Genomic DNA, 26,929 nt, shown 5'->3' with positions numbered 1-26,929 from the left:
GAACCAGTACCATTATGTAATATTCCACATTTTATATGGTCCATGCTTCATTTTCACATATTATCCAATAATGTCCTTTATAGCAGTTTTTTTCCTACTCCGGGATCATGTGTTGGGTTTTGTTGTATGTCTCTTTAGCCCCCCTTGATCTGGAACAATCCTCTGCTTTTCTTTGTCCTCCATGACATTGATATTTTTGAAGACTACAGCACAGATAAGTTGTAGACAGCTTTGTATTCTTGGCCCAGGAACCAACCAAGGAAAGTTTTTAAAAAATACTTATTGAAAAATTTGGGGGCTGGGTGCAGTGGCTCACGCCTGTAATCCCAGGAGTTTGGGAGGCTGAGATGGGTGGATCACCTGAGGTCAGGAGTTCAAGACCAGCCTGGCCAACATGGTGAAACCCCACCTCTACTAAAAATACAAAAATTGGCCGGGCATGGTGGCGCCCGCTTATAATGCTAGCTACTTGGGAGACTGAAGCAGTAGAATCGCTTGAACCCAGGAGGAGGAGGTTGCAGTGAGCCCAGAGATCAAGCCACTGCACTCCAGCCTGGGAGCGAAACTCCATCTCAAAAAAATAAAAAAAGAAAAATTTGGGGGAAAGTAACTTTCATTCAAAAGGTTCAATATTAGGGCTGGGCACCGTGGCTCACGCCTGTAATCCCACCCAGCACTTTGGGAGGCTGAGGCTGGCAGATCACCTGAGTTCAGGAGTTCAAGACCAGCCTGGCCAACATCGTGAAACTCCGTCTCTACTAAATGTACAAAAAACTAGCCAGGCATGGTGGTGGGTGCCTGTAATCCCAGCTGCTTGGGAAGCTGAGGCAGGAGAATCGCTTGAACCTGGGAAGTGGAGGTGGCAGTGAGCCAAGACCATGACATTGCATTCCAGCCTGGGCGACTGAGCAAGACTGTCTCAAAAAAAAGTTCAATATAGGAAAGAAATACGGTTTTTAGAAAAAGAACACATACTTCGACTTACAGACTTAGATTTAAATCACAGTTCTGCCACTTAGGAGTAGTGTGGCTTTGGGCAAGTTACTTTATCTTCCTGACTCTCAATTTCCTCAGCTCTAAAAGGGTATGCATAAAACATTGGCGTGAAGAAATGAGAATAATGTATGTAAACAGAGCAGCACATGATATATATGCAATGAATGGTAACTGACAATACTCGCTTTGGTATAACCTCACCTAAGTCATGTGAGGATGACTGCTCATGTCATGTTTGAGGGTTAAATACTTCTGTACCCCTAGTCCACAGAACATGGAAATGGAGAAAAAGCCAGAGTCAGAACAAGGAAGTCAATTAGTTGTCACATTCTTTCCTTGCATGTAAATAGCACCTAAGAATTCCTTGCATTTTATAAGTGCCTAAAAATCTTAACAAGGATATGGAGACCCCTCTAAGTGTTTGTCCCCATATTCAAGTTCTGCAGTATTTGATACTTTCCATTTGCTGTTCACTTTCCAAACTTAATAACTAGGTACGCAATACTAATGTTCAAGGAATCATTTACCAAGGGACAGCTTAGTATTTGTCCATCAGTTGGCTTATTGACGTAACCTGTGTGCTGAATTCACTGGAATGTGGCATAGTCAAATCTGGCTCCTTCCACTACTGAGTTGGTGCAAGAAACACTTGGCAGCTATTAAAGTGCTATTCTTTGCAGTTATTTGGTATAATTTGCCACGGAAGTAAATTCCAGGAGGTAATATTCTTGCTAGGTTACACCCTGTTACCTCCTGACTTAAGGAGTTCATGCTAAGGGCAATGATCTCTATCTAACTCAAGGTGATTCTCTTGGCAGCCGGGAAGATTTCCAGAGGATTCCAGAACTTGCCATCAACCCATTGGGGGACCGGATCATCAATGCCTTCTTTCCAGAGGGGTGAGTCAGTACAGTTGTTGGACTTCCTTCCTGAGGCTATCACAACCTAAATTATTTGCTAATCTGGAATAATGATATTGGTTGTGCCATCTCAGACTGTGATACCCCCTGATTATATTGAGCATTTCTAATTTTGTCATTTCTAGAATATCTCTTCCGTTCTACCCTCCTGTGTGTTTTAAACTTCAAATAGGTATATGAGCCTATCTTCAAAATTCTTATGCTTATCATTGATGTAAAACTAGACTTTTAAAAAATGTTTATTTGGAAATAATTTCAAATTTATAAAAAAGTTGCAAAAGTTAAAAGTAATTCGGAGAATACTTGTATATCTATTGCCCTGATGCATCTACTGTTATATTAACATTTTGCCTCATTTGTGTGCTCTCTCTCTTAGAAGTAGCCAATAAAAATATAATGCAAGCCACATATGTAATTTTACATTTTCTAGTAACCACATTTAAAAAGTAAAAATAAGTTAACTTTGGTAATATATATTTTATTTAATATATTTAAAATATTATTTCAGTATATAATCAATATTAAAAATAACTGAGATCCTTTTTTCGTTTGTTTGTTTTGAGACAGAGTCTTGCTCGGTCACCCAGGCTGGAGTGCAGTGGTGCCATCTCGGCTCACTGCAACCTCCACCTCCCAGGTTCAAGCGATTCTCCCACCTCAGCCTCCGAGGTAGCTGGGATTACAGCCACATGCCACCATACCCGGCTAATTTTTGTATTTTTAGTAGAGACAGGGTTTCACCATGTTGGCCAGCCTGGTCTTGAGCTCCTGACCTCAGGTGATCCGCCTGCCTCAGCCTCCCAAAGTGCTGGGATTACTGGCGTGCGCCACCATGCCCAGCCTACATTTTTTCATAATAAGTGTTTGAAATCCAGTGTGTAATTTACACTTAAACACATATCAAGTCAGACTGACCATGTTTCCAGTGCACATAACCAGATGTGACAAGTGACTGCAGTATTGAACAGTGCAGCTTGTACACTCGTGCTTACTCTACATACCCTCTCTTGCAGACACTTTTTCCCTCTCTTTCCCCTCTCTCTCTACCTACATACACTCTATGTGTGCGTGTCTATATATACATACATACATATATGCCTACATGTACGTACATACATACACATATATACATGTATGTATATACACATACATATACTTATGTAATTTTTTTGTGTATGTGTGTTCACATAATTGTATTTCTGAACTATTTCAGGGTAAGTTGCATAGTTATGACCCTTTACCTCTGAAAGCACCAGTGTGTGTTTGCTAAGAATAGGGACATTCTTTTATATATCCATAGTATAGTTATCTACTTCAGCAAACTTAACATTGATACAATCCTCTTATCTAATCTATTACTCTGTTTTATTAACATATTATCTAGTTTATTCTAATTTATATTCATACTCCAATTTTGTCATCCAATAATCTGTTTTATAGCACTTCCCCGCCTCCGGTACAGGATCTAGTCTGGGTCAGTTGTCATGTCTCTTTAGCCTCCTTTAATCTGGAACATTTCCCCAGCCTTTATTTTACTTTTGTGATATTGAATAAACATAGTTCTCATGACACACACTTTGTCAAGTAGATTGTTCTTAATGTGGGTTTTTCTAATATGAAACTAGTCTTTTGATATGCTTTACTACCTAATACACTGCCTTCACAGTAGTGAGTAAATATTTACTGATTTGATTAGGTACCTTTTCATCAATAAAGCTTACATATAAGCTTGTTTTAAGTAATTTCCTAAACAATCTATTCCTGGTTCATATGGATAGTCTATGACCCACAGGACTTCAGAATATTATATGGGTGCCAGTTTTTAATAATGAGACTGTCAATGAGGACACTGTCAGATAAAATGCCTGGAGAGGAAATTTTAGAACTCTAAATTGAGAGCAAAGGAATTTGCTAGTTGAGAGGGTTGGACACTCAGTAAATGTGACTGAAAGTCAGAAGGGGAATTAGGTCGGGCAGTTAGTTCGTGTAAAGACGGGAATCAAATCACGTTGACTATGAGGAATCTTATGCCCTCTTTCATTTTTTCTTTTCTCTCTCCTTGAACTACCCTGTTTGTTTCAGGTGTGGTTTTTATGCTGAATTCTTCCTTTTTTCTACTTCCTCTTTTACCCCTGCAAAGCATTGAACCCTATCCAGAGATAACTTTCACAGCTATGCTTTGTATCCAAACCTTTTGCAATGAAAAGTAAACCCAGGAGAGTCACTTTGCCAACTTTTTTTCAGAATTCCTTAGTCACCATTGATTACTTGAAGAAGCAGCTTGTGGGAAGCTGTTTTGTAAGGCTAAACTACATTTGCTGTGACTGCAATATCACCTGTCATTCTGTCCACCAATCTACTGCTAAGGAAATGGGACAGAGTGCATATGAGGAAGTGGAGGGCTCCACTGGGCTGCACTGCTTAGCTCTTAGCAAGCTGCGACTCTGCTTCTTGCTCTAATCAGATAGATATATTTGGCTTCTGGGTTTTTCTTTCTTCCCTAGGCATATGCACATGGGGGCGTTTTTTTTTTGTTTTTTTTTTTTAAATGAGATTTGAAAGTGGACCATGGTTATTTAATTCCCTTTTACCCAGAAACTTTATGCTGGCAATAATCATTAATGTGTTTTTTCTAGCATATGATTTAAACTTTACTCCACATTACTTGATTCCTCAGATCTGACATTTTTGACCAGATACTGGTCCATTAGCAGTATAGATACATTGAAGAACTAAAAGGTCATTCTTTTGTTTTGTTTTGTTTTTTGTTTTTTTGAGACGGAGTCTCCCTCTGTCGCCCAGGCTGGCATGCAGTGGCGTGATCTTGGCTCACTGCAACTTCTGCCTTTTGGGTTCAAGCGATTCTCCTGCCTCAGCGTCCCCAAGTAGCTGAGACTACAGGCTCACGCCACCACGCCCAGCTAAGGTTTCACCACGTTGGCCAGGCTGGTTTTGAACTCTTGACCTCAGGTGATCCGCCCACCCCAGCCTCCCAAAGTGCTGGGATTATGGGTGTAAGCCACTGCGCCCAGCCAAGGTCATTCTTTTGCGTACAGATGGCTCACAGGCTAGCCTTTGAACTCTGCCTTTAGAAGAGCTATGAACTGCGTGTCTATAGAGCACAGAAGGGACCCTACATACCTCAGCTATTCGGTGGGGCACAGAAAGACTGGGGTTTTTTTTTTTTTTTTAGGTAACCACAGGAACCAGGCCATCTGCCTTAGATAAATAAATTATATTATGTCACATGGGGCATTCTTTTTTAATATTAAAGAACATTCTTCATTCAAGTTTTGAGAATTATTTCTTACAGGGTTATTGATTAGCCTGTGGCAGAATGAAAAGATTTTCTCCAAGCTTAAGTACCAAAAAGGCTTTATACACAAGAGGTCTTTCAAAACTTTTTTTTTTTTTTTTTTTTTGGGGGATGGAGTCTCCCTCTGTCACCCAGGCTGGAGTGCAGTGGTGTGCTCTTGACTCATTGCAACCTCCATCTTTGGGGTTCAAGCGATTCTGGTTCCTCAGGCTCTCAAGTAGCTGGGATTACAGGTATGCACCACCAGGCCCAGCTAATTTTTGTATTTTTAGTAGAGATGGGGTTTCACCATGTTGGCCAGGCTGGTCTTGAACTCCTGACCTCAGGTGATCCACCCACCTTGGCCTCTCGAAGTGCTGGGATTATAGACGTAAGCCACTGTGCCTGGCCTAAAAGATTATATAGAGAAAAATTATCCAATTATGACAGAATAATAAAATCATGATGTGTCCACAGAATTATGCATATGTTTTAAATGTTTCAAAGTATTTATACTGATTGGAGAAATGCTTAAAAGTTAAAAAAAGGCAGGATACTAATACAGTTATCTGAAAAGCATAGAAAAGTTACTAGAAGAAAATGCATTCATATATATATGGGGGAGTCTTGCACCATCACCTGGGCTGGAGTGCAGTGGCGCAGTCTCGGCTCATGCAACCTCTGCCTCCTGTGTGTTCAAGTGATTCTCCCACCTTAGCCTCCCAAATAACTGGGAATATAAGTGTGAGCCACCACGCCTGGCTGATTGATTGATTGATTGATTCATTCCTTCCTTCCTTCCTTTCCTCCCTCCCACCTTTCCTTCCTTTTCCTTTTCCTTCCTTTTCCTTTCCCTTTCCTTTCCTTTTCTTTTTTTTTTGACATAGTCTTGCTCTGTCACCCAGGCTGGAGTGCAGTGGTTCAATCTAGGCTCACCGCAGCCTCCGCCTCCCAGTTTCAAGCGATTCTCCTGCCTCACCCTCCCGAGTAGCTGGGATTACAGGTGCCCACTACCACGTGCAGCTAATTTTTTTTGTATTTTTAGTAGAGACAGGGTTTTGCCATGTTGGTCAGGCTGGTCTCAACTCCTGGCCTCAAGTGATCTGCCTGCCTCAGCCTCCCAAAGTATTAGGATGATGGGCATGAACCACCGTGCCCAGCCAGAGAATATATTTATATTAACTATGGTTGTAATTGGTAGAACTCGGATCACTATTTTTCTATCTACTTTTCTTTTTTCCACATTTTCAAATATATGTTTGCTTTTATAATTAAATAAACTTGGCTGGGCATGGTGACTCATGCCTCTAATCCCAGCACTTTGGGAGGCCGAGGTGGGCAGATCACGAGGTCAGGAGATTGAGACGATCCTGGCTAACACGGTGAAACTCTGTCTCTACCAAAAATAACAAAAAATTAGGCTGGGTGCAGTGGCTCACATCTGTAATCCCACCACTTTGGGAGGCCGAGGCAGGTGGATCACCTGAGGTTGGCAGTTCGAGACTAGCCTGACCAACGTGGAGAAACCCCGTCTCTACTAAAAATACAAAATTAGCTGAGCGTGGTGGCGCATGCCTGTAATCCTAGCTACTCCGGAGGCTGGGGCAGGAGAATCGCTTGAACCAGGGAGGCGGAGGTTGCAATGAACTGAGATCGCGCCATTGCATTCCAGCCTGGGCAACAAAAGCGAAACTCGTCTCAAAAAAAAAAAAAAAAAAAAAAAGAATTAGCCGGGCGTAGTGGCGGGCGTCTTAGTCCCAGCCACTCAGGAGGCTAAGGCAGGAGAATTGCTTGAACCCAGGAGGCGGAGGTTGCAGTGAGCCGAGATAGTGCCAGTGCATTCCAGCCTGGGCAACAGAGCAAGACTCTGTCTCAAAATAAATAAATAAATAAATAAATAAGAAAATTAAAAATTAAATAAACTGTATTTTAAAAGAGCTTTTCCATAATGTGCCTTAATTTTTAAATATCCCTTGGTGTACGTTACTGCAGGGGAGATGGGGGAGATGGGGGAGATGTGGGAGGTGGCTGAGGAGTCATTGGGCTGCCTGTGGCTCGCTGCAGAATTCAAAGCAATGAGTTCAAGTTCTGGCTGTCTTGTATAGTGCTGGCACTACTCTACATTCATTTTTTGGAAAAGAGATGCAAGTAAATTCAATAGATAACTCTAGCCCTGGTAAGTCCTGTTACCTAAGTCTGGTTAAATCATTTATAAAGTGAGAGTAATAGCACCTGCCTTACAAGGTTGGGGTGAGGCTTAAATGATATGGTACTGTGAGTCCCAAAGTACCATGCATATGGAAAGAAACCTCATTAAATGAACTTTCAGGCTACTGTAGCCAAAGCTGTTGCCAGTATATTTAATTCATAAGAAATAATCACTGTGATTGACATGGTGTTGTGTTTGTTATATTTCACAATCAGAGAGGACCAGGTAAACTTCCGTGGATTCATGCGAACTTTGGCTCATTTCCGCCCCATTGAGGATAATGAAAAGAGCAAAGATGTGAATGGACCCGAACCACTCAACAGCCGAAGCAACAAACTGCACTGTAAGGAGCTAAAGTCTTCTGGCTTAAAATACTTGCTTTTCGTTTCTTAAAAGTCATGTATTTACTCACTCATTATTTGAACAAGCATTTACAATAGCGTACTGGTTAAAACCTCAGACTCTGGAGCTAAACTGGCCAAGATTAAATACTAGTCTACCCTTTTTTGGCCTTGTGACTTTGGGCAAGGTACTTAACCTCTTTGGGCTTCAGTTTTCTCTTCCGTAAAATAGGATACTAAGGGGTTCCAGATTGGATTGTTGTGAGGATTAAATGAGTTAATAAATGTCAAGTGCTTCAAATAGTGCCTGGCATATACTAGGTACTTAATAAATGTTACCTGGTATCATTATAATTCATTGAGCACCTACCGTGTGCCAGGCACTGTGTTAAGTGCTAGCATGGCAATAGTGAACAAGACCCAGGCCCCACCTTTAAGGAATAACGGCAATCCTCAGCTCATCTTAGAATTTGATAGATACTGGATGTGACTTAAGTAGTGGGGAACAGCTGGATATAGTGCAAGATTTAATTTTTATACCCATGTCTCATGCCTCTTTTCCTTTAATACTTGTTTGCTTTCCCTTCTGCCCTTATTGATTCATGTATAATATTGCCCAATCCCTTACAACACTTCTCCAGGAAATTGAAATTAAATTTCTCTTTTTATTCAATACAAGTTGAAATTGCAATTGTATTAAAACTGACTGAAGGCTGGGCGCAGTGGCTCATGCCTGTAATCCCAGCACTTTGGGAGGCCAAGGTAGGTAGATCACTTGATCCCAGGAGTTTGAGACAGCCTGGGCAACATGGTGAAACACTGTCTCTAATAAAAATACAAAAATTAGCCAGGTGTGGTGGCAGGCACCTGTGGTACCAGGTACTTGGGAGGCTGAGGTGGGAGAATTGCTTGAGCCTGAGAGGTCGAGGCTGCAGTGAGCCATGATGGCACCACTGCACTTCAGCCCAGGTGACAGAAACTCTGTCTCAACAAAGAAAAGAAAACAAAACAAAATCTTCCAAATAGCACTAGTGGATTTGGGCGTTACTTGGTGTCTTAGGATGCCTTTAGCTGACTCAGCTGGCTTAAACAATAAGGAACTATATTAGCTCACTTTACAAGTCAGATTAGGCTGGCAGGAGGGTTGATTCTGTTTCAGGAACTAGGGATTTTTCTCTTTACTCTGCCATCCTCATAGTCTGTTTTATCCTAAGGTATTATGGTCACATGACAGCTCTCAGTTGTTAACAGGGCTTTTTTTTTTTCTTGTTCACATCTGGCAGTAGAGGAAGAGAGATATATATAGAGAGAGATCGAGACTGAAATTGAGCAACACTCCTCCCAAGCATGGAATGTAAGTCCTTCCCCTCACTTTGATAAGTCAGTTTAGGTCAGGAGAGTGCAAGTGCCGAGGAGATTAGGCTAATGAGATTCCCCTCCTGATGCTGTGGTTGGGGTTCTGCTAAGGAAGAAGGTTGGAATGCCACAGAAATGGCAAACTTCAGGATGAGACAGAATAATAACAAAGTGCTATGCAGGTTATGCTTGGTTTTATTTTGTTTTTGCTTAATTTCTTGAGATAAGGTCTCACTCTGTCACCCAGGCTGAGTGCAGTGGCATGATCACAGCTCACTATGGCCTTGACTTTCCTGGCTCAAGGGATCTTTTTGCCTCAGCCTCTCAAGTTGCTGGGACCATAGGCGTGTGCACTACACCCAGCTAATTTTTTATTTTCTAATTTTTTGTAGGGACAGGGTCTCACTATGTTGCCCAGACTGGTCTTGAAATCTTGGACACAAGCAATCATCCCACCTTGGCCTCCCAAAGTGCTGGGATTATAGGCATGAGCCTCCATACCCAGCCTGTTTTTTTCATTACATACTTTAGTCTTGGCTGTTGGATTAACTTTTATAGGAAGCTAAAAATTAATTATAATTCTGTTGCAGTCTATGTATAGGGATTACATTCATGTAATTAGACCAGTAAAACCGAAGCTATTCTAATGCCAAAGAAAAGACTAGAAGAGTCCGAGAAGTCCTCAATTTCTGTCTAAATGTGTTGCTTCTCTTTGAAGTTCCCACAGGGCTATATAAGCTGTATCATGGTTCCTCTTACTGTAGACTGAGAGCAATTGAATGTCATATACCTAGCAACACATTTGCCACTGAGACACATTTACCTTAGAGAAAGGGGATGTGGGCCAGGTGCGGTGGCTCACGCCTGTAATCCCAGCACTTTGGGAGGCTGAGGCAGGCGGATCACCTGAGGTCAGGAGGTCGAGACAAGTCTGGCCAACATAGTGAAACCCCATTTCTACAAAAATACAAAAAAAATTAGCCAGGCATAATGGCGGGTGCCTGTAATCCCAGCTACTCAGGAGGCTGAGGCGGGAGAATTGCTTGAACCCGGGAGGCTGAGGCTGCAGTGAGCCGAGATCATGCCATTGCACTCCAGCCTGGGTGATAGAGCGAGACTCTGTCTCAAAAAAAAAAAAAAAAAAAAATAGAGAAAGGGGATGTGTTACTTAGAAATGTGGGTTTACAGGCCAGGCATGATGGCTCACGCCTGTAATCCCAGAACTTTGGGAGGCCAAGGCGGGTGGATCACTTGAGATCAGGAGTTCAAGAAGAGCCTGGCCAACATGGTGAAACCCCATCTGTACTAAAAATACAAAAAATTAGCTGGGTTGGTGGTGGGCGCCTGTAATCCCAGTTACTCGGGAGGCTGAGACAGGAGAATAGTTTGAACCTGGGGGGCAGAGGTTGCAGTTAGCCGAGATTGCACCATTACTCTCCAGCCTGGGCAACAGAGCAAAACTCCATCTCAAAAAAAAAAAAGAAATGTGGGTTTACAGAGGAGCGGAACCAAATTTTATTATGGGTTATCCTTTGCATAGAATACTGTCTTCAGGAACTCTGAGAACACACTTTGTTCTATTTCTTTTCTAAGCCACGGTGAGAGAATTTTAATCACAATCAGCAAGGCTGAACTATGCCCATGTAGGCACAGGCCCAAGCACACATAGTGCCACTCTGCTCTTCTGTTTGTCTCCTGGAAGTGGTACCTTGTATAATGCTTTCCTCTTTGGATTGGTGAGGTTATAATAATGCTTTCTGTAGGCCAGGCGCGGTGGCTCATGCCTGTAATCCCAGCACTTTGGGAGGCCAAGGCAGGTGGATTACCTGAGGTCAGGAGCTCGAGACCAGCCTGACCACCATGGTGAAACCATGTCTCTTCTAAAAATACAAAATTAGCCAGGCATGGTGGTGCATGCCTGTAATTCCAGCTACTCAGGAGGCTGAGGCAGGAGAATTGCTTGAACCTGGGAGGCGGATGTTACAGTGAGCCGAGATCACGCTATTGCACTCCAGACTGGGCAATAAGAGTGAAACTCCATCTCAAAGAAGAAGAATAATAATAGTGCTTTGTGTAAAAGGTACAACCCTATCTACAGGTGGATAGTGTTAAAAAAAAAAAAAAAAAGTGAAAGGTATAATTCATCTTAGAATGCCCAGGGCATGGTAAGTAAGAGAGAATTCTAGAGGTCTACAGGTTTTCCTTCCCACATTCTAATTGTCTTCTTAAATGGTTTAAGTTTTTATAACACATAATGTGTGGAAAGTAAAGATTCTACATTAGAATATTTTTCTTGGGTGTTGAGGAGTATAGGCAGAGTAGAGCTTGGGAGAGTAGCCAGGAAGAAATAGCAGCATTATTCATAGAATCCAAAAGGTAGAAGCAATCCTAGTGTCCATCGACAGATCAATGGATAAATAAAATGTTGTGTACACATACAATGGAATATTAGTCTGTATTAAAAAAGAAAATTCTGAGGCCGGGAGTGGTGGCTCACACCTGTAATCCCAGCATTTTGGGAGGCCGAGGTGGGTGGATCACGAGATCAGAAGTTCGAGACCAGCCTGGCCAATGTGGTGAAATCCCATCTCTACTCAAAATACAAAAATTAGCCTGGCACGGTGGTACATACCTGTAATCCCAGCTACTCGGGAGGCTGAGGCAGGAGAATTGCTTGAACCTGGGAGGTGGAGGTTGCAGTGAGCTGAGATCGCACCACTGCACTCTAGCTTGGGCGACAAAGCAAGACTCCATCTCAAAAAAAAAAAAAGGAAATTCTGGCACATGGTACAACATGGATGAATCTTGAAGACATTATGCTGAGTGAAATAAAGTGGATATAAAGGACAAATATTGTATGATTCCTCTTATGTGAGGTTTCCAGAGTGGTCAAATTTGTAGAGACAGAAAGTAGAACGGTGGTTGCCCAGGGCTGGGGCATGGTGGTGGTGATGGTAATGGAGTTATTGTTAAAAGGGTACATTTTCCGCTAGTGAAGATGCAGAAGTTATGGGGAGATGGATGGTGGTGATGCTTGCACAACAGTGTGAAAGTACTTAATGCCACAGAACTGTACCTGTAGAAAAGGTTTAAATGATAAATTTTATGTATATTTTACCTCAATAAAAAAAAAGAAGCAGCCGGGCATGGTGGCTCATTCCTGTAATCCCAGCACTTTGGGAGGCTGAGGCAGGAGGATTGCTTGAGCCCAGGTGTTCAAGACCAGCTGTCTGGACTTGGTGGCTCATGCCTGTAATCCCAGGACTTTGGCACCCTGAGGCGGGTAGATCACAAGGTCAAGAGATCGAGACCATCCTGGCCAACATGGTGAAACCCCATCTCTACTAAAAATACAAAAATTAGCTGGGCGTGGTGGCACATGCCTGTAATCCCACTACTTGGGAGGCTGAGGCAGGAGAATTGCTTGAACCCGGGAGGTGGAGGTTACAGTGAACCGAGATCATGCCACTGCACTCCAGCCTGGGCGACAGAGCAAGACTCCATCTCAAAAAAAAAAAAAAAACAGTTTAGGCCAGGCGCGGTGGCTCACGCCTGTAATCCCAGCACTTTGGGAGGCCGAGGTGGGCGGATCACGAGGTTAGAAGATCGAGACCATCCTGGCTAACACGGTGAAACCCCGTCTCTACTAAAAACACACACAAAAAATTAGCCGGGCGTGGTGGCGGGCGCCTGTAATCCCAGCTACTCGGGAGGCTGAGGCAGGAGAATGGCGTGAACCCAGGAGGCGGAGCTTGCAGTGAGCTGAGATCGCGCCACTGCACTCCAGCCTGGGCAACAGAGCAAGATTCTGTCTCAACAACAACAACAACAAAAACAATTTATCTAGACGAAGACCTTGCACCTTTCATCAGCCTGGTCAACATAGTGAGACCTTAACTCTACAAAAATTTTTAAAAATTAGCCAGGTGTGGTGTCTGTGGTCCCAACTATTCTGGAGGCTGAGGTGAGAGGATCTTTTGAGCCTGGGAGGTTGAGGCTGTAGTGAGTCATGATTGTGCTACTGCACTCCAGCCTGGGAGACAGAGCAGGACCCTGTCTGAAAAAAATAAAATAAGCCAAACAAATTAAACAGAGCTGAAAAAAAAAAAAAAAAAAAAAAAAAAAAAATATATATATATATATATATATATATATATGAAGTCTCTCCTAGCTACTTCCTTTCTCTGGAATTCTGATATATACCTTACAAGGAGTAAATTAGATTTTAAAATTACTTTTATATCATCTTTTAGTGGACTCACCCTTTTATTTTGGAGGGGAGTGATATTTAAACCTATAGATATTAATCCATGTTTTTATGCCTTTGTGCCTAATAATAGCTCTGCCTGGAATGACCACCCCTTGTCACATTTCTGTTTGTCTTTCAAAGCCTTGTTCAAATGTTACCTCTCCTTGATATTTCCCCAGCTCCACCAGAAAGCCACATCTGCCATACGCTTTGTTCCCCCAGCATTTTGGATATGTTGTAGTGCTTAGGATGTATTTGAGAGTCGTGTATCTTGCTCTCTTCTACTAGATAGTGAGTTCCTAAGGACAGGGTCTAAATCTGTGGATCTTAATAGCTCTAGAGCAGTGGATTTGGGCCTTTTAGTATTTGCAGCACTCTATTTAAGACCCTCAATCTTAGTGGCATTCTTGAAGTGATTCAAAACCTAAAAACCACGCTAAATTCAGTTGTAGGACAAGACATTCACATCCTCAGGCTGGCGATTTGTCATGGCACCTATAAAATCACCCAGTGTTATCACCCTATTCTGTTGGTAGCCCTTTAGCAACATGGCAGAAATCTAATGATTTTGCTTTTCTGATTTCTATCTCATGGACCCAAGCAAAGTTCTCCTATATCCTAGTTACTAGAAGGCTTAAAGAGAAAGAAACATGATAAGGCCAGGAGACCATCTGAGCCATCATATTTATTTGAAACTCAATTTCTTTACCTCCAGGACTGCCAAGTAGTAGAGAATTACTTGAAATTTGAGACAACTTTGCCCAGGAGGCTGTATTCCCAAAGCGGTACTTTGTGTGGTCAGCTCTCATGGTGTCTGTGTGGTGCCTATTGTTGGTTTTCCCTGAGTGGTACCTGGTAGATTTGATGTTTGTGTGAGGTGACCTAATTTACAGAACCATGTAAGGGGTGTTTTGGGGGGCTGTTTAACATTCTAGGTTAAGAAAAAGGACATTTGGCTTTCTTTGTATGCAGTTTTCTGATTTATTGGAAGAGGGACCATACTTCTTCTAATCTAAGAACTCATCAATTCTCAATTCTTCAGTGTTACAACTTTTTAAAAGCCCTACAAGTGATGGCAATTGTTCTTGGAAAATCGATTAATTGGCTGTCAGTTTTCTGTCTAGTGTCTTATATATTTAGTTCCTTGAGAAGGGGCAATACACTACAGAATTTTGACTAACTTTGTGTTTTTCCCTTACAGTTGCTTTTCGACTATATGATTTGGATAAAGATGAAAAGATCTCCCGTGATGAGCTGTTACAGGTATGTGGAGAGCTCCTGGAGAACTTGTGCTTGGACTCTGCCTGCTTATTATTGTGGGCAGGAACTATTCTTCCCTTTAGTAAGCATTTATTTAATACCTGCTATGTGCAGAGTCCTGTCCCGCTTATAAGGCAAAGGAGATGACCTGGGAAAACTTGAAATGGCTCATTGTGTTTTCATAGACAGATGTCTCCACTATTTAAAAGCTAACTAGGCTGGGCATGGTGGCTCACGCCTGTAAACCCAGCATTTTGGGATGTCAAGGCAGGCAGATCACCTGAGGTCAGGAGTTCAAGGGCAGCCTGGCCAACATGGTAAAAACCCGTCTCTAGTAAAAATACAAAAATTAGCCGTTGGCCAGGCGCTTTGGCTCACGCCTGTAATCCTAGCACTTTAGGAGGCCGAGGCAGGTAGATCACGAGGTCAGGAGATCGAGACCATCCTGGCTAACACGGTGAAACCCTGTCTCTACTAAAAATACAAAAAATTAGCCGGGTGTGGTGGCGGGCGCCTGTAGTCCCAGCTACTCCGGAGGCTGAGGCAGGAGAATGGCATGAACCCGGGAGGTGGAGCTTGCAGTGAGCAGAGATCACGCCACTGTACTCCAGCCTGGGTGACAGAGCAAGACTCCGTCTCAAAAAAAAAAAAAAAAATTAGTCGTCCATGGTGGTGGGTGCCTGTAATCCCAGCTACTCGGGAGGCTGAGGCAGTAGAATCGCTTGAACCCAGGAGGTGGAGGTTGCAGTGAGCCAAGATCGCGCCACTGCACTCCAGCCTGAGCAACAAGAGCGAAACTCCATCTCAAAAAAAAAAAAAAGTAAATAAATAAAAGCTAACTAAATGGCTTTTAGGTACTGTCTGAGATTTACATCAGATAATTCAGTTATTGCCAAATCAGATTATTGGCAGCCAGGTAATTCTGATGATACTTAGTTAAATGCTGTTATTTAGTCTGTCCTTAGGGTTGACTAAGAGTCAAGGAGCTGCTGCTGTGCTGGTGTGCCCTGAGCTAACTGCCACTGTTCTTTGTTGCTCCTAGGGATAATTCCCTGTTTTCCTACTAGCAGTGACTGGCATTTCATCCTAGGATGAAATTACTCAGGGCAGATTCAGGAGCAACCCAATGTATTCTTACATTTCTATGAGCAAAAACCAAAACAGTCTGCAGGTCAGTGTTAGTGTCCCTTGCTTTTGAGTTGGGAATTTCTTCAGCGAGAAGCGTTTATTTTCTTGAAAGTTGCTACATACGGGCTTCTGCGTTCTGAAGAAAAAAAGACAGTAGCAGTCACTCTATAGTTGTATGTGTTTATGCTCTGGCCCAGATCTGACCTCAGGTGATCCACCCGCCTTGGCCTCTCAAAGTGTTGGGATTACAGGCGTGAGCCACTGCGCCAGGTCCATGTTTTCTTAATATGATTCTTGTGAAAGTCCTGGTTGAACTTTTGGAGGTCATTATCTTGATTGTGAGGATGGTGCCATGGGTGGGTACATATGTTAAACCTTATCCAATTGTACATTTTATGTATTTATTTATTTATTTTGTATTTTTAGTAGAGACGGGGTTTCATCATATTGGCCAGGCTAGTCTCGAACTCCTAACCTCAAATGATCCGCCCACCTCGGCCTCCCAAAGTGCTGGGAGTACAAGCATGAGCCATCATGCCCGGCCCCAGCTGTCCATTTTAAATATGTACAGCTTATTGTATATTATTTATAGTTCAATAAAGTTAGTTACTCTTCTCCCCAACTCATTTTATAAGGCTAGTGTAACTTTTGCCTGACAATTGTTTTTTTTTGTTTTGTTTTGTTTTGTTTTTTGAGACAGAGTCTCACTTTGTTGCCTGGGCTGGAGTGAATATCACCATCTCAGCTCACTGTACCCTCCGCCACCCAGGTTCAAGCGATTCTCGTGCCTCAGCCTCCTGAGTAACTGGGATTGCAGACATGCGCCACCACACCCGGCTAATTTTTGTGTTTTTAGTAGAGATGGGGTTTCGCCATGTTGACCAGGCTGGTCTCGAACTCTTGGGCTCAAGCAGTTCGCCCACCTCAGCCTCCCAAAGTGCTGGGATTACAGGCATGAGCCACCGAACCCGGCCACACCTGTCAATCTTATAAAAGACAACGTAAGAAAAGAAAATTAGGAGCCAGGCACAGTGGCTCATGCCTGTAATCCCAGCACTTTCAGAGGCCGAGGCAAGTGGATCCCGAGGTTAGGAGATCGAGACCATCCTGGCTAACATGGTGAAACCCCGTCTCCCCCGTCTCTACTAAAAATACAAAAAATTAGCCAGGCATGGTGGTGGACACCTGTAGTCCCAGCTACTCGGGAGGCTGAGGCAGGAGAATGGTGTGAACCCAGGAGGTGGAGCTTGCAGTGAGCCGAGATCATGCTACTACACTCCAGCCTGGGCAACAGAGCGAGACCCCATCTCAAAAAAAAAAAAAAAAAAAGAAAGAAAAGAAAATTATAGCCCAATCTCTTTTACTCACATAGTTGTAAAAATCCTAAACAAAATATTAACACACTGAATCCAGCAATATAAAATACAATATATATATATTAAAGCCAAGGATGTATTATAGCCAAGGTGCAATTATACTAGAAATTCAAAGTTGGTTTAACATTAGAAAATCAACCAATATATTTCACCCACACCAACACTTTAAAGAAGAAAAATTGAGCGGTCTTTTCCATAGAAAAATGTAATTGATGAAATTCATCATCCATTCATTTTATTTTATTTACTTATTTATCTTTTTTTTTTTTTGAGACGGTGTTTCACTCTTGTCGCCCAGGCTGGAGAGCAGTGGCACGATCTCAGCTCACTGTAACATCCACCTCCCAGGTTCAAGCGATTCTCCTGACTCAGCCTCCCATGTAGCTGGGATTATAGGCATGCGCCACCACACACAGCTAATTTTGTATTTTTAGTAGAGACAGGGTTTCACCATGTTGGTCAGGGTGGTGTCGATCTCCTGACTTCAGGTGATCCACCTGCCTCGGCCTCCCAAAGTGTGTGAGCCAGCTTGCCTGGCCTCACCATCCATTCATGATTAAAAAAAAAAAAAAGAAGTCTTAGAAAATCAGAAGTAGAGGGAACCTTTCTTAAATCGATAAAGAATATATATATAAACCCTCACCAAACATTAAAAATAATAGTAGGCTGGGTGTGGTGTTTCACCCCTGTAATTCCAGCTACTGGGGAGGCTGAAGTAGGAGAATCGCTTGAAACCAGGAGGTGGAGGTTGCAGTGAGCTGAGATCATGCCACTGCTCTCCAGCCTGGGCGACAGAGCAAAACTCTGTCTTAATAATAATAATTCACTAATAAACTTTTTTTTTTTTTTTTGAGACGGAGTCTTGCTGTGTCGCTCAGGCTGGAGTGCAGTGGCATGTTCTCAGCTCACTGCAACCTCCGCCTCCCGGGTTCAAGCGATTCTTCTGCCTCAGCCTCCTGAGTAGCTGGGACTATAGGCACCAGCCACCACGCCTGGCTAATTTTTGTATTTTTAGTAGAGACGGGGTTTCACCATATTGGCCAGGCTGGTCTTGAACTCCTGACCTTGTGATCAGCCCACCTTGGCCTCCCAAAGTGCTGGGATTACAGGCATGAGCCACCACGCCTGGCCTAATAAACTTTTGACTGGAACAATAAGTGGCAACATGGACAGGTAGAGGGAGCACTGAGCTGGGAATGGAGGCCTGGGCAGATAGCTCATGCCACTGGTTCCTGGGACCTGAGTCAAGCCACCTCTGGGCTGTTTCATGTCCTCATTAACAGATCGGATGAGATGACCTTTTTTTCTTTTTTGAGACAGTCTCGCTACATTTCCCAGGCTGGCTTGAATGCTTAGGCTCAAGTGATCCTCTGGCCTTAGCCTTCCAAGTAGGTGGGTCCAGTAGCTGGGACTACATGCATGTGTCACTGCACCCGGTGAAATGATGTTAAAGACACCACTACTTCTATCCCCACCCTCCGACTCACATTATAGATACCCATACATAATCCAGTTTTCTAATTCTACAAATAAAACACCTCAGAAAAATTTGGTCTGTGATCTGAAGAAGCTGCTGTTTGAGGTTGGATTCATCTGCTTGGCGACACACAGGGAATATGGCAAACGGATTGTCTATTGATTATCTTTGCTAGCATTGTCTTTTTTTTTTTTTTTTTTGAGATGGAGTCTTGCTCTGTTGCCCAGGCTAGAGTGCAGTGGCGTGATCTCAGCTCACTGCAACCTCCACCTCCCGGGTTCAAGTGATTGTACTGCCACAGCCTCCTGAGTAGCTGGGATTATAGGCACGCACTACCACGCCAGGCTAATTTTTGTATTCTTAGTAGAGATGGGTTTTACCATGTTGGTCAGGCTGGTCTCGAACTTCTAACCTCATCATCCACCTGCTCAGCCTCCCAAAGTCCTGAGATTACAGGCGTGAGCCACCACACCCAGCGCATTGTCTCTTTTTATTAATTCTTCTATTTGTGTACATTTGTACCTAAAATGTACAACTTCCAATTTTCTTTCTTTCTTTCTTTTTTTTTTTTTGGAGAGGGAGAGTCTTTCTTGTCGCCTAGGCTGGAATGCAGTGGCGTGATCTCGGCTCACTGCAACCTCCACCTTCTGGGTTCAAGTGATTGTGCCACAGCCTCCCAAGTAGCTGGGATTACAGGTGCCCCGCCACCATGCCTAGCTAATTTTTGTATTTGTAGTAGAGATGGGGTTTCACCATGTTGACTAGGCTGGTGTCGAACTCCTGATCTCAGATGATCTGCCTACCTCAGCCTCCCAAACTTTTGGGATTACAGGTGTGAGCCACCACCCCCGGCCAAAACTTCCAATTTTCAAGAATTGGTTTATTTAAAAAATAATCAGTTTGGATACAAATCAGTATTTCAGCTTTTTTTCTTTTTAGAAAATCATGTAATTTACTATTGATGGAATGGTTGATTGACTGATAGGGTCTCCCTCTGCTGCCTACTCTGGAGTGCAGCAACTATTCACAGGCATGATCATAGCACACTGCAGCCTTGAACTCCTGGGCTCAGTCCATCCTCCTGCCTCAGCCGCCTGAGTAGCTGGAACTATAGGCACGCACTACCACACCTGGCTTGTAATTTCACTCTTGTTGCCCAGCCTGGAGTGCAATGGTGCGATTTCGGCTCACCACAACCTCTGCCTCCCGGGTTGAAGCGATTCTCATGCCTCAGCCTCCGGAGTAGCTGGGATTACAGGTATGCACCACCACGCCCAGCTAATTTTGTATTTTTAGTAGAGATGGGGTTTCTCCACCATGCGCGGCCCATGAAATTGATTTTTAAAAAGTAAATTACAGGCTGGGCGCAGTGGCTCACACCTGTAATCCCAGCACTTTGGGAGGCCGAGGCGGGCGGATCACCTGGTCAGGAGTTCGAGACCAGCCTGACCAACATGGCAAAATCCCGTCTCTACTAAAAATACAAAAATTAGCCAGGCATGCTGTTGGGCACCTGTAATCCCAACTACTCGAGAGGCTGAGGCAGGAGAATCGCCTGAACCTGGGAGGTGGAGGTTGCAGTAAGCTGAGATTGTGCCATTGCATTCCAGCCTGGGCGACAGAGTGAGACTCCATCTCAAAAAAAAAAAAAAAATCTATTTCATGAGATTGTAGAAGGAAGTAAAGGAGTGGAGGAAAGGAAGCCTATGAACCACTGGGCTAGAGGCCCTTTCCTTCCTGTGGAAAAGCTCAGTTCTTACCATCTGAAGACAGAGGTGGCTGACTACAGTAATAATATAAGGAGTCAGAAAGGTACCCTGTCTCCCATTTCATATTGCCTAAGAACCAGCCTTTCCATATTGCCTGACAGTCAAATTGTTAAAGTTGCTTATTTTGTTTAAGGAAGCAATTTTCAAAGTATGTTCACACCCTAAAGATGTTAATAGAATTCCCAAGGGCCCAAGGATTGGTTAAGTTTAAGACAGATTTGGTGAAACAGTGTTAAATTCTCTTACTCAATTCTCGCAGCCTTTTAATTGTGCTTGTTATTTTTCTCAGAAGGGGATTTAGCATTTAACTCTTCAAGGATTTTTATGTTTTCTTAGGCCATACTTTAGGAATAGTTGGCTTAACGCAGCAATTCAAAGAGAACTACATTTTGGGTGGGATTTCAGAAAGCCCTACCAAACTGATTTAAATCAATAAGGAACTAGTTAGGCTCACGCAACAAGAATGTTTGGCATAGATTGTCCAGGCTGGTACAGTACCTAACTGATGTGCAGGAACCAGGCTTATTCTGTGTTCTTTGCCCTGGCATCCATAGCTCATATTACTCACCTCATGGCTCCAGGGTGGCTGCAGTGCCACCAGACAGCATATCTGTATTCTGGGTAAGAAGAATGAGGAAGGGCAAAATGCAAAGGACTCTCCCTTAGTCCTTGTCTTCTTATCCAGTCGCCTAGATAAGTTCTGCTTACATCACTGCCTAGATGAGAAGATAAGGGTTTCTGCCTTTTAGCTGTTGTTTAGTCACATGATGGTAAAGATGGGGATACATTCTGAGATATGCAATGTTAGGCAATTTTGTAGTTGTAGGAACATCATAGAATGTACCTACATGAACCTAGATGGTATAGCCTACTACACACCTAGGCTATATGGTATAGCCTATTGTTCCTAGACTACAAACCTGTGCAGCACATTACTGTTCTGACTACTATATGCAGTTGTAACATAATGGTAAGTATTTGTGTATCTAAACATATCTGTGGCTCGTCATGGTGGCTCACACCTATAATCTCAGCACTTTGGGAGGTGGCAGAGGGAGAATTGCTTGAGCCCAGGAGTTGAAGGACTGCCTGGGCAAATACAGTGAGACCTCATTGCTACAAAAAATTTTGAAAAATTAGCCAAGTGGCTGGGCCCAGTGCCTCACACCTGTAATCTCAGCACTTTGGGAGGTGGAGGCGGGCAGATCATGAGGTCAGGAGTTCGAGACCAGCCTGGCCAACATGGCGAAACCCCATCTCTACTAAAAATACAAAAATTAGCTGGGTGTGGTGGCACATCCCTGTAATCCCAGCTACTTGGGAGGCTGAGGCAGGAGAATCGCTTGAACCCGGGAGGCAGAGGTTGCAGTGAGCCGAGATCATGCCATTGCACTCCAGCCTGGGCAACAAGAGTGAAACTCTGCCTTAGGGAAAAAAAAAAAAATTAGGCATGGTTGCACGCACCTGTAGTGTAGTACCAGTTCCTTGGGAGGCTGAGGTGAGAGGATCACTTGAGCTTGGGAGGTGAGGCTGCAGTGAGCCACATTTGCACTCCAGCACGGGCAACAGAGCGAGACCCTGTCTCAAAAAAAAACCCAAAAACAAATACATACATCTAAACATGGAAAAGGTACAGTAAAAATATGGTATTGTAATCTTTTTTAAAAAATTTTTTGGCCAGGCGCAGTGGCTCATGCCTGTAATCCCAGCACTTTGGGAGGCCGAGGTGGGCAGATCACAAGGTCAGGAGATCGAGACCATCCTGGCTAACACGGTGAAACCCCATCTCTACTAAAAATACAAAAAATTAGCCTAGCTGGGTGCGGTGGCAGGCGCCTGTAATCCTAGCTATGCGGGAGGCTGAGACAGGAGAATGGCGTGAACCCGGGAGGTGGAGCTTGCAGTGAGCTGAGATTGCACCACTGCCCTCCAGCCTAGGCGACAGAGTGAGACTCCATCTCAAAAAAAAAAAAAAGGAAAAAAAATTTAACTTTTAGGTTCAAGGCTACATATGCAGGTTAGTTATGTAGGTAAACTCTTGTCATGGGGGTTTGATGTACAGATTATTTCGCCACCCGGGTACTAAGCCTAGTAAACCCAATAGTTATTTTTTCTGTTTGTCTCTCACCTCCTACTCCACCCTCTGGTAGGCCCCAGTGTCTGTTGTTCCCCTTTTTGTGTCCATGTGTTCCCATCAAAATACAGTATTACAATCTTATAGCACCACCATTATATATGCAGTTGGTCATTAACCAAAACATTATTATGCAGTGCATGACTGTATTTGAGGGCATCAAAGGAAAAGGAGGATGGTGATAGCTTTATTTTTAATCTTAGTAAAGAGCCCCTCTGATTCCCAAGGCCCTTGTAATTCCTGGCCCTTGGTCTTCCAGGTGCTACGCATGATGGTCGGAGTAAATATCTCAGATGAGCAGCTGGGCAGCATCGCAGACAGGACCATTCAGGAGGCTGATCAGGATGGGGACAGTGCCATATCTTTCACAGAATTTGTTAAGGTTGGTCACTTACCTCTTTGTTTGAAAAAGTTACGTTTTAGTGGCCGGGAGCGGTGGCTCACGCCTGTAATCCCAGCACTTTGGGAGGCCAAGGCAGGCAGATCACGAGGTTAGGAGTTCAAGACCAGCCTGGCTAACATGGTGAAACCCCATCTGTACTAAAAATACAAAAATTAGCCAGGCGTGGTGGCACGTGCCTGTAATCCCAGCTACTTGGGAGGCTGAGACAGGAGAATCGCTTGAACCCAGGAGGCAGAGGTTGCAGTGAGCCGAGACCGCATCACTCTGGCAACAGAGTGAGACTCCCTCTCAAAAAAAAAAAAAAAAGGCCGGGCGCGGTGGCTCACGCTTGTAATCCCAGCACTTTGGGAGGCCGAGGCGGGCGGATCACGAGGTCAGCAGATCGAGACCATGGTGAAACCCCGTCTCTACTAAAAATACAAAAAATTAGCCGGGCGTGGTGGCGGGCGCCTGTAGTCCCAGCTACTCGGAGAGGCTGAGGCAGGAGAATGGCGTGAACTCGGGAGGCGGAGCTTGCAGTGAGCCGAGATTGCGCCACTGCACTCCAGCCTGGGCGACAGAGTGAGACTCCGTCTCAAAAAAAAAAAAAAAAGTTACATTTTACTGCACAGGAGGAAGGGGGGAAAACATTACTCAGATAAGAGCTTGGGAGTGTTGTAACCTTCATAACCTTTGTAACTGTTACTGGTTTTCTCCCCCAGGTTTTGGAGAAGGTGGATGTAGAACAGAAAATGAGCATCCGATTTCTTCACTAAAGGAGACCAAACTGTTCCTTGCGGTCTAGTATTTAAGAACTGGAACTTGAAAGTCCTCCTTCCACCAACTCCACCTCCACCCCTCATTTCCCTTCTCCCAAAGTACTACTGCTGTTGCATGACAACCCCAAATATGTTCTGTCAACACAAACCTGCCTTTGGTGTATAAACAGGGCATTACAGAATGGTACACCCTATATATTTCTGTTCAGTATCCATTCACTAGTTCTTCATTTATAAATATCATCTTCCCCATTCTGCTGCTGAATGCCACACATCCATCCAGTCTGAGAAAGTGACAGAGGCAATCATGCCGAGAACAAGCCAGCAAAGCTCTTTCACCAGATGTAGACTGTAGCCCTGCTGCCTTCCCTCCAGCGAGTCTGCCAGCATGCTTCTTCATCCTTTTTATATGTTCTTTGCTTCCTACTTCCCTGTCATCCAACATACTGTTCACTTACTCTGGCAGTCTTTCTGCTTTTCATTAAGCCTCAAAATCTCCTCTGTTCTACTTGACACCACAAGCTATGCCCTATATATGTATTTCTGACTTGGCAGGATAGTTCAGGGGTCTGGCAGTTTTTATTTACCTTCATTATTAAATGGGCCTCTGGGATGTTGCCTCTCCAGGAGCTTTTTGGTAACCAACACTTCTCTCAGAAGTATGAGACCATCCTCTGCACTCTGCTCTGTCATCAAAGGCTGCTGGGTGGAGATACCCTTTTTGAAAGGTGGCCTTGGTGAGAGGTATGGAGTCAAGTCTTCTAGGTTGCTTGCCCACATCACTCTACCTCTGGCCTCTGATTCTCAACTTTGTACCTATGTGGCTCCTCTTGTTAGTGCAGTGTTGACTGTTCAAAAAACAGCAGTATGCTTACAGGTTTGCTTAGTTTGGGGACACCGTTACCACCAGAATGGCTGCTCTGACAATATGCCTAGGGACTTTCTCATGGGTTTTTTTAACAAGGAGGCTGGACACCCTATAAAGCCTCATGCATTCACACCTTTGTAGCATGGTTTATGCCTCAGTGTTATGTGCACTGGAATGTTTTCCACTTCACATTTCCAAGTAGAAAGATTCGTGTTACAGAAGTGCCTAATATCCCAGTCCAAATATATATATATATATTTTTGAGACAGAGTCTTGCTCTGTCACCCAGGCTGGAATGCAATGGTGTGATCACTCACTGCAACCTCAGCCTCCTGGGTTTAAGCGATTCTCCTGCCTCAGCCTCCCAAGTAGCTGGGATTACAGGTGCGCACCACCATGCCCGGCTAATTTTTTGTATTTTTAGTGGAGACAGGGTTTCACCATGTTGGCTAGGCTGGTCTCAAACTCCTGACCTCGTGATCCGCCTGCCTCAGCCTCCCAAAGTGCTGGGATTACAGGTGTGAGCCACCACGCCTGGCCCCAGTCCAAAATATTTAAAGATTGTTTGTTTTCTTAGTGTCTTGAAATTTTGCACAAAATTCTTTTTTTTTTTGAGATGGAGTCTTACTCTGTCGCCCAGGCTGGAGTGCAGTGGCGTGATCTTGGCTCACTGCAACCTCTGCCTCCTGGGTTCAAACAGTTCTTCCACCTCAGCCTCCCAAGTAGCTGGGATTACAGACTTGTGCCACCATACCTGGGTAATTTTTGCATTTTTAGTAGAGAGGGAGTTTCACCATGTTGGCCAGGTTGGTCTTGAACTCCTGACCTCAGGTGATCCTCCTGCCTCGGACTCCCAACGTGCTGGGATTACAGGCATGAGCCACTGTGCTCAGCCACAAAATTCTTTATGAATTTTACACTTGGCAAATGTTAATGATGGAAGCCATAGTCTGCTCCAAATACATGTCCAAAGCATTGACTGTTGTATCATTAGCTGCCTGGTTATATTAGCTCCCTGGCTCCTTGTTTAGACCACTGCTAATCCCATAAAAACAAGAGGTCTGGCACTAGTAGCACAACCTAAGGTGGCATTACAGGTCTTTGAGTGAGCCACAGCAACTTTTCTGCCAAGTCAGCTTAGTTTAGACTTAAGTGAATCAGGCTGTTGCTATCCTAATGTATGTCTCTATGAGTGTATTTATCCACACATCTGCCCTTGGCTGACTTTCTGACTCATTGCTTGCTTCTTGTTTCCTTGCTTTGGAAAACTATTGAAGATGTGTGTAGGTAATTCTTTAGGAAGGAGATTGCTAAAAAATACCACTGCAAAGTGATGGAAAAGGGTAGAGAACAGGGGAGTAGCCAGGCTGGATGGCTCAAATATAAATGAATGAGGAATTCTTTATGAAGTATCAGTCAGACTTTATGATTAAGTGATGTAATATAGGAATTATGTAAAAGGGAAGAATGTCTGATACTGATCTATTAGAGAGGTACTTTAGAGGCTTCTTGATTGGCATAAAGTTCCTAAGGTTATAGCTTTTCCCCCCTTTTGGCTGTATAGCAAAGTGTTTTAATCCACAGTTGTGCCTTACTGTTCCATTAAAATTGTATCTTCGATCCATCAGTAAATACTTGTGGTTGAAACAAAATAACTTTTGTCTATTTTACGAGAATTTTATGTAACTTAGTCCCTTCAAGTTTGAAATCACAGTGTCTCCCTTACTCAAGTTTATGTCTGTACTGTCAGCTGCAGTCTACTCTGCTGCTGCCTGGACATATGAGGTGGAAACATTCATCGAGGGGCCAGCACTTTTGGCCTCAACACGGTTTTGTCAGCCGTGGCCACTTCCCATTCATTCCAGCTAAGACACAATTTCTATTCTTGACTCCCTGACTCCTTAAATATAGAAAAAGCCTAAAAATCCAGTATATGTCCATTCCTTAAGTTGCCCACCTCCTCATTCATGTGCAGCCTCAGTGGTGACATACTCTGGTTTTACATGGCTTTTTCTTTTCGTTTCTTTTTTGAGATCAAGTCTCACTTTTGCCCAGGCTGGAGTGTAATGGCATGGTCTTGGCTCACTGCAACCTCCGCCTCCCAGGTTCAAGCAATTCTCCTGCCTCAGCCTCCTGAGTAGCTGGGATTACAGGCACGTGCCACCACACCTGGCTAATGTTTGTATTTTTGGTAGAGATGGGGGTTTCACCATGTTGGCCAGGCTGGTCTTGAACTCCTGACCTCACCTGATCCACCCGCCTCAGCCACCAAAAGTGCTGGGATTACAGCCGTGTGCCACCGCCAGGAATCTGCATTTCTAAGAATCCACCCAGATGACAGCCCTCTCAGTGTTTGGCAAGCACGGTGAACCTACACTGCCTACGCCGGA

At 43.8% G+C, this 26,929-nt stretch overlaps 1 protein-coding gene across 1 annotated transcript in view; it reads left to right on the top strand.

The window, feature by feature from the left end:
• Positions 1–24,791, top strand: part of CHP1 (calcineurin like EF-hand protein 1) — a 46,324-nt gene extending 21,533 nt beyond the window's left edge. Inside the window, exons 3-7 of the mRNA XM_003266747.4 lie at positions 1,815–1,895; positions 7,636–7,763; positions 14,568–14,629; positions 22,770–22,892; positions 23,615–24,791. Coding sequence (XP_003266795.1) covers positions 1,815–1,895; positions 7,636–7,763; positions 14,568–14,629; positions 22,770–22,892; positions 23,615–23,668 — 448 coding nt within the window. The 3' untranslated portion in view covers positions 23,669–24,791. The remainder of the gene's footprint in view (positions 1–1,814; positions 1,896–7,635; positions 7,764–14,567; positions 14,630–22,769; positions 22,893–23,614) is intronic.
• The last annotated feature ends 2,138 nt before the right edge of the window (positions 24,792–26,929 follow it).

Source organism: Nomascus leucogenys, chromosome 6 (assembly GCF_006542625.1).
Source record: "Nomascus leucogenys isolate Asia chromosome 6, Asia_NLE_v1, whole genome shotgun sequence".
In the NCBI taxonomy this organism is placed as follows: Eukaryota; Metazoa; Chordata; class Mammalia; order Primates; family Hylobatidae; genus Nomascus; species Nomascus leucogenys.
This window is presented reverse-complemented; position numbering and strand designations above follow the sequence as displayed.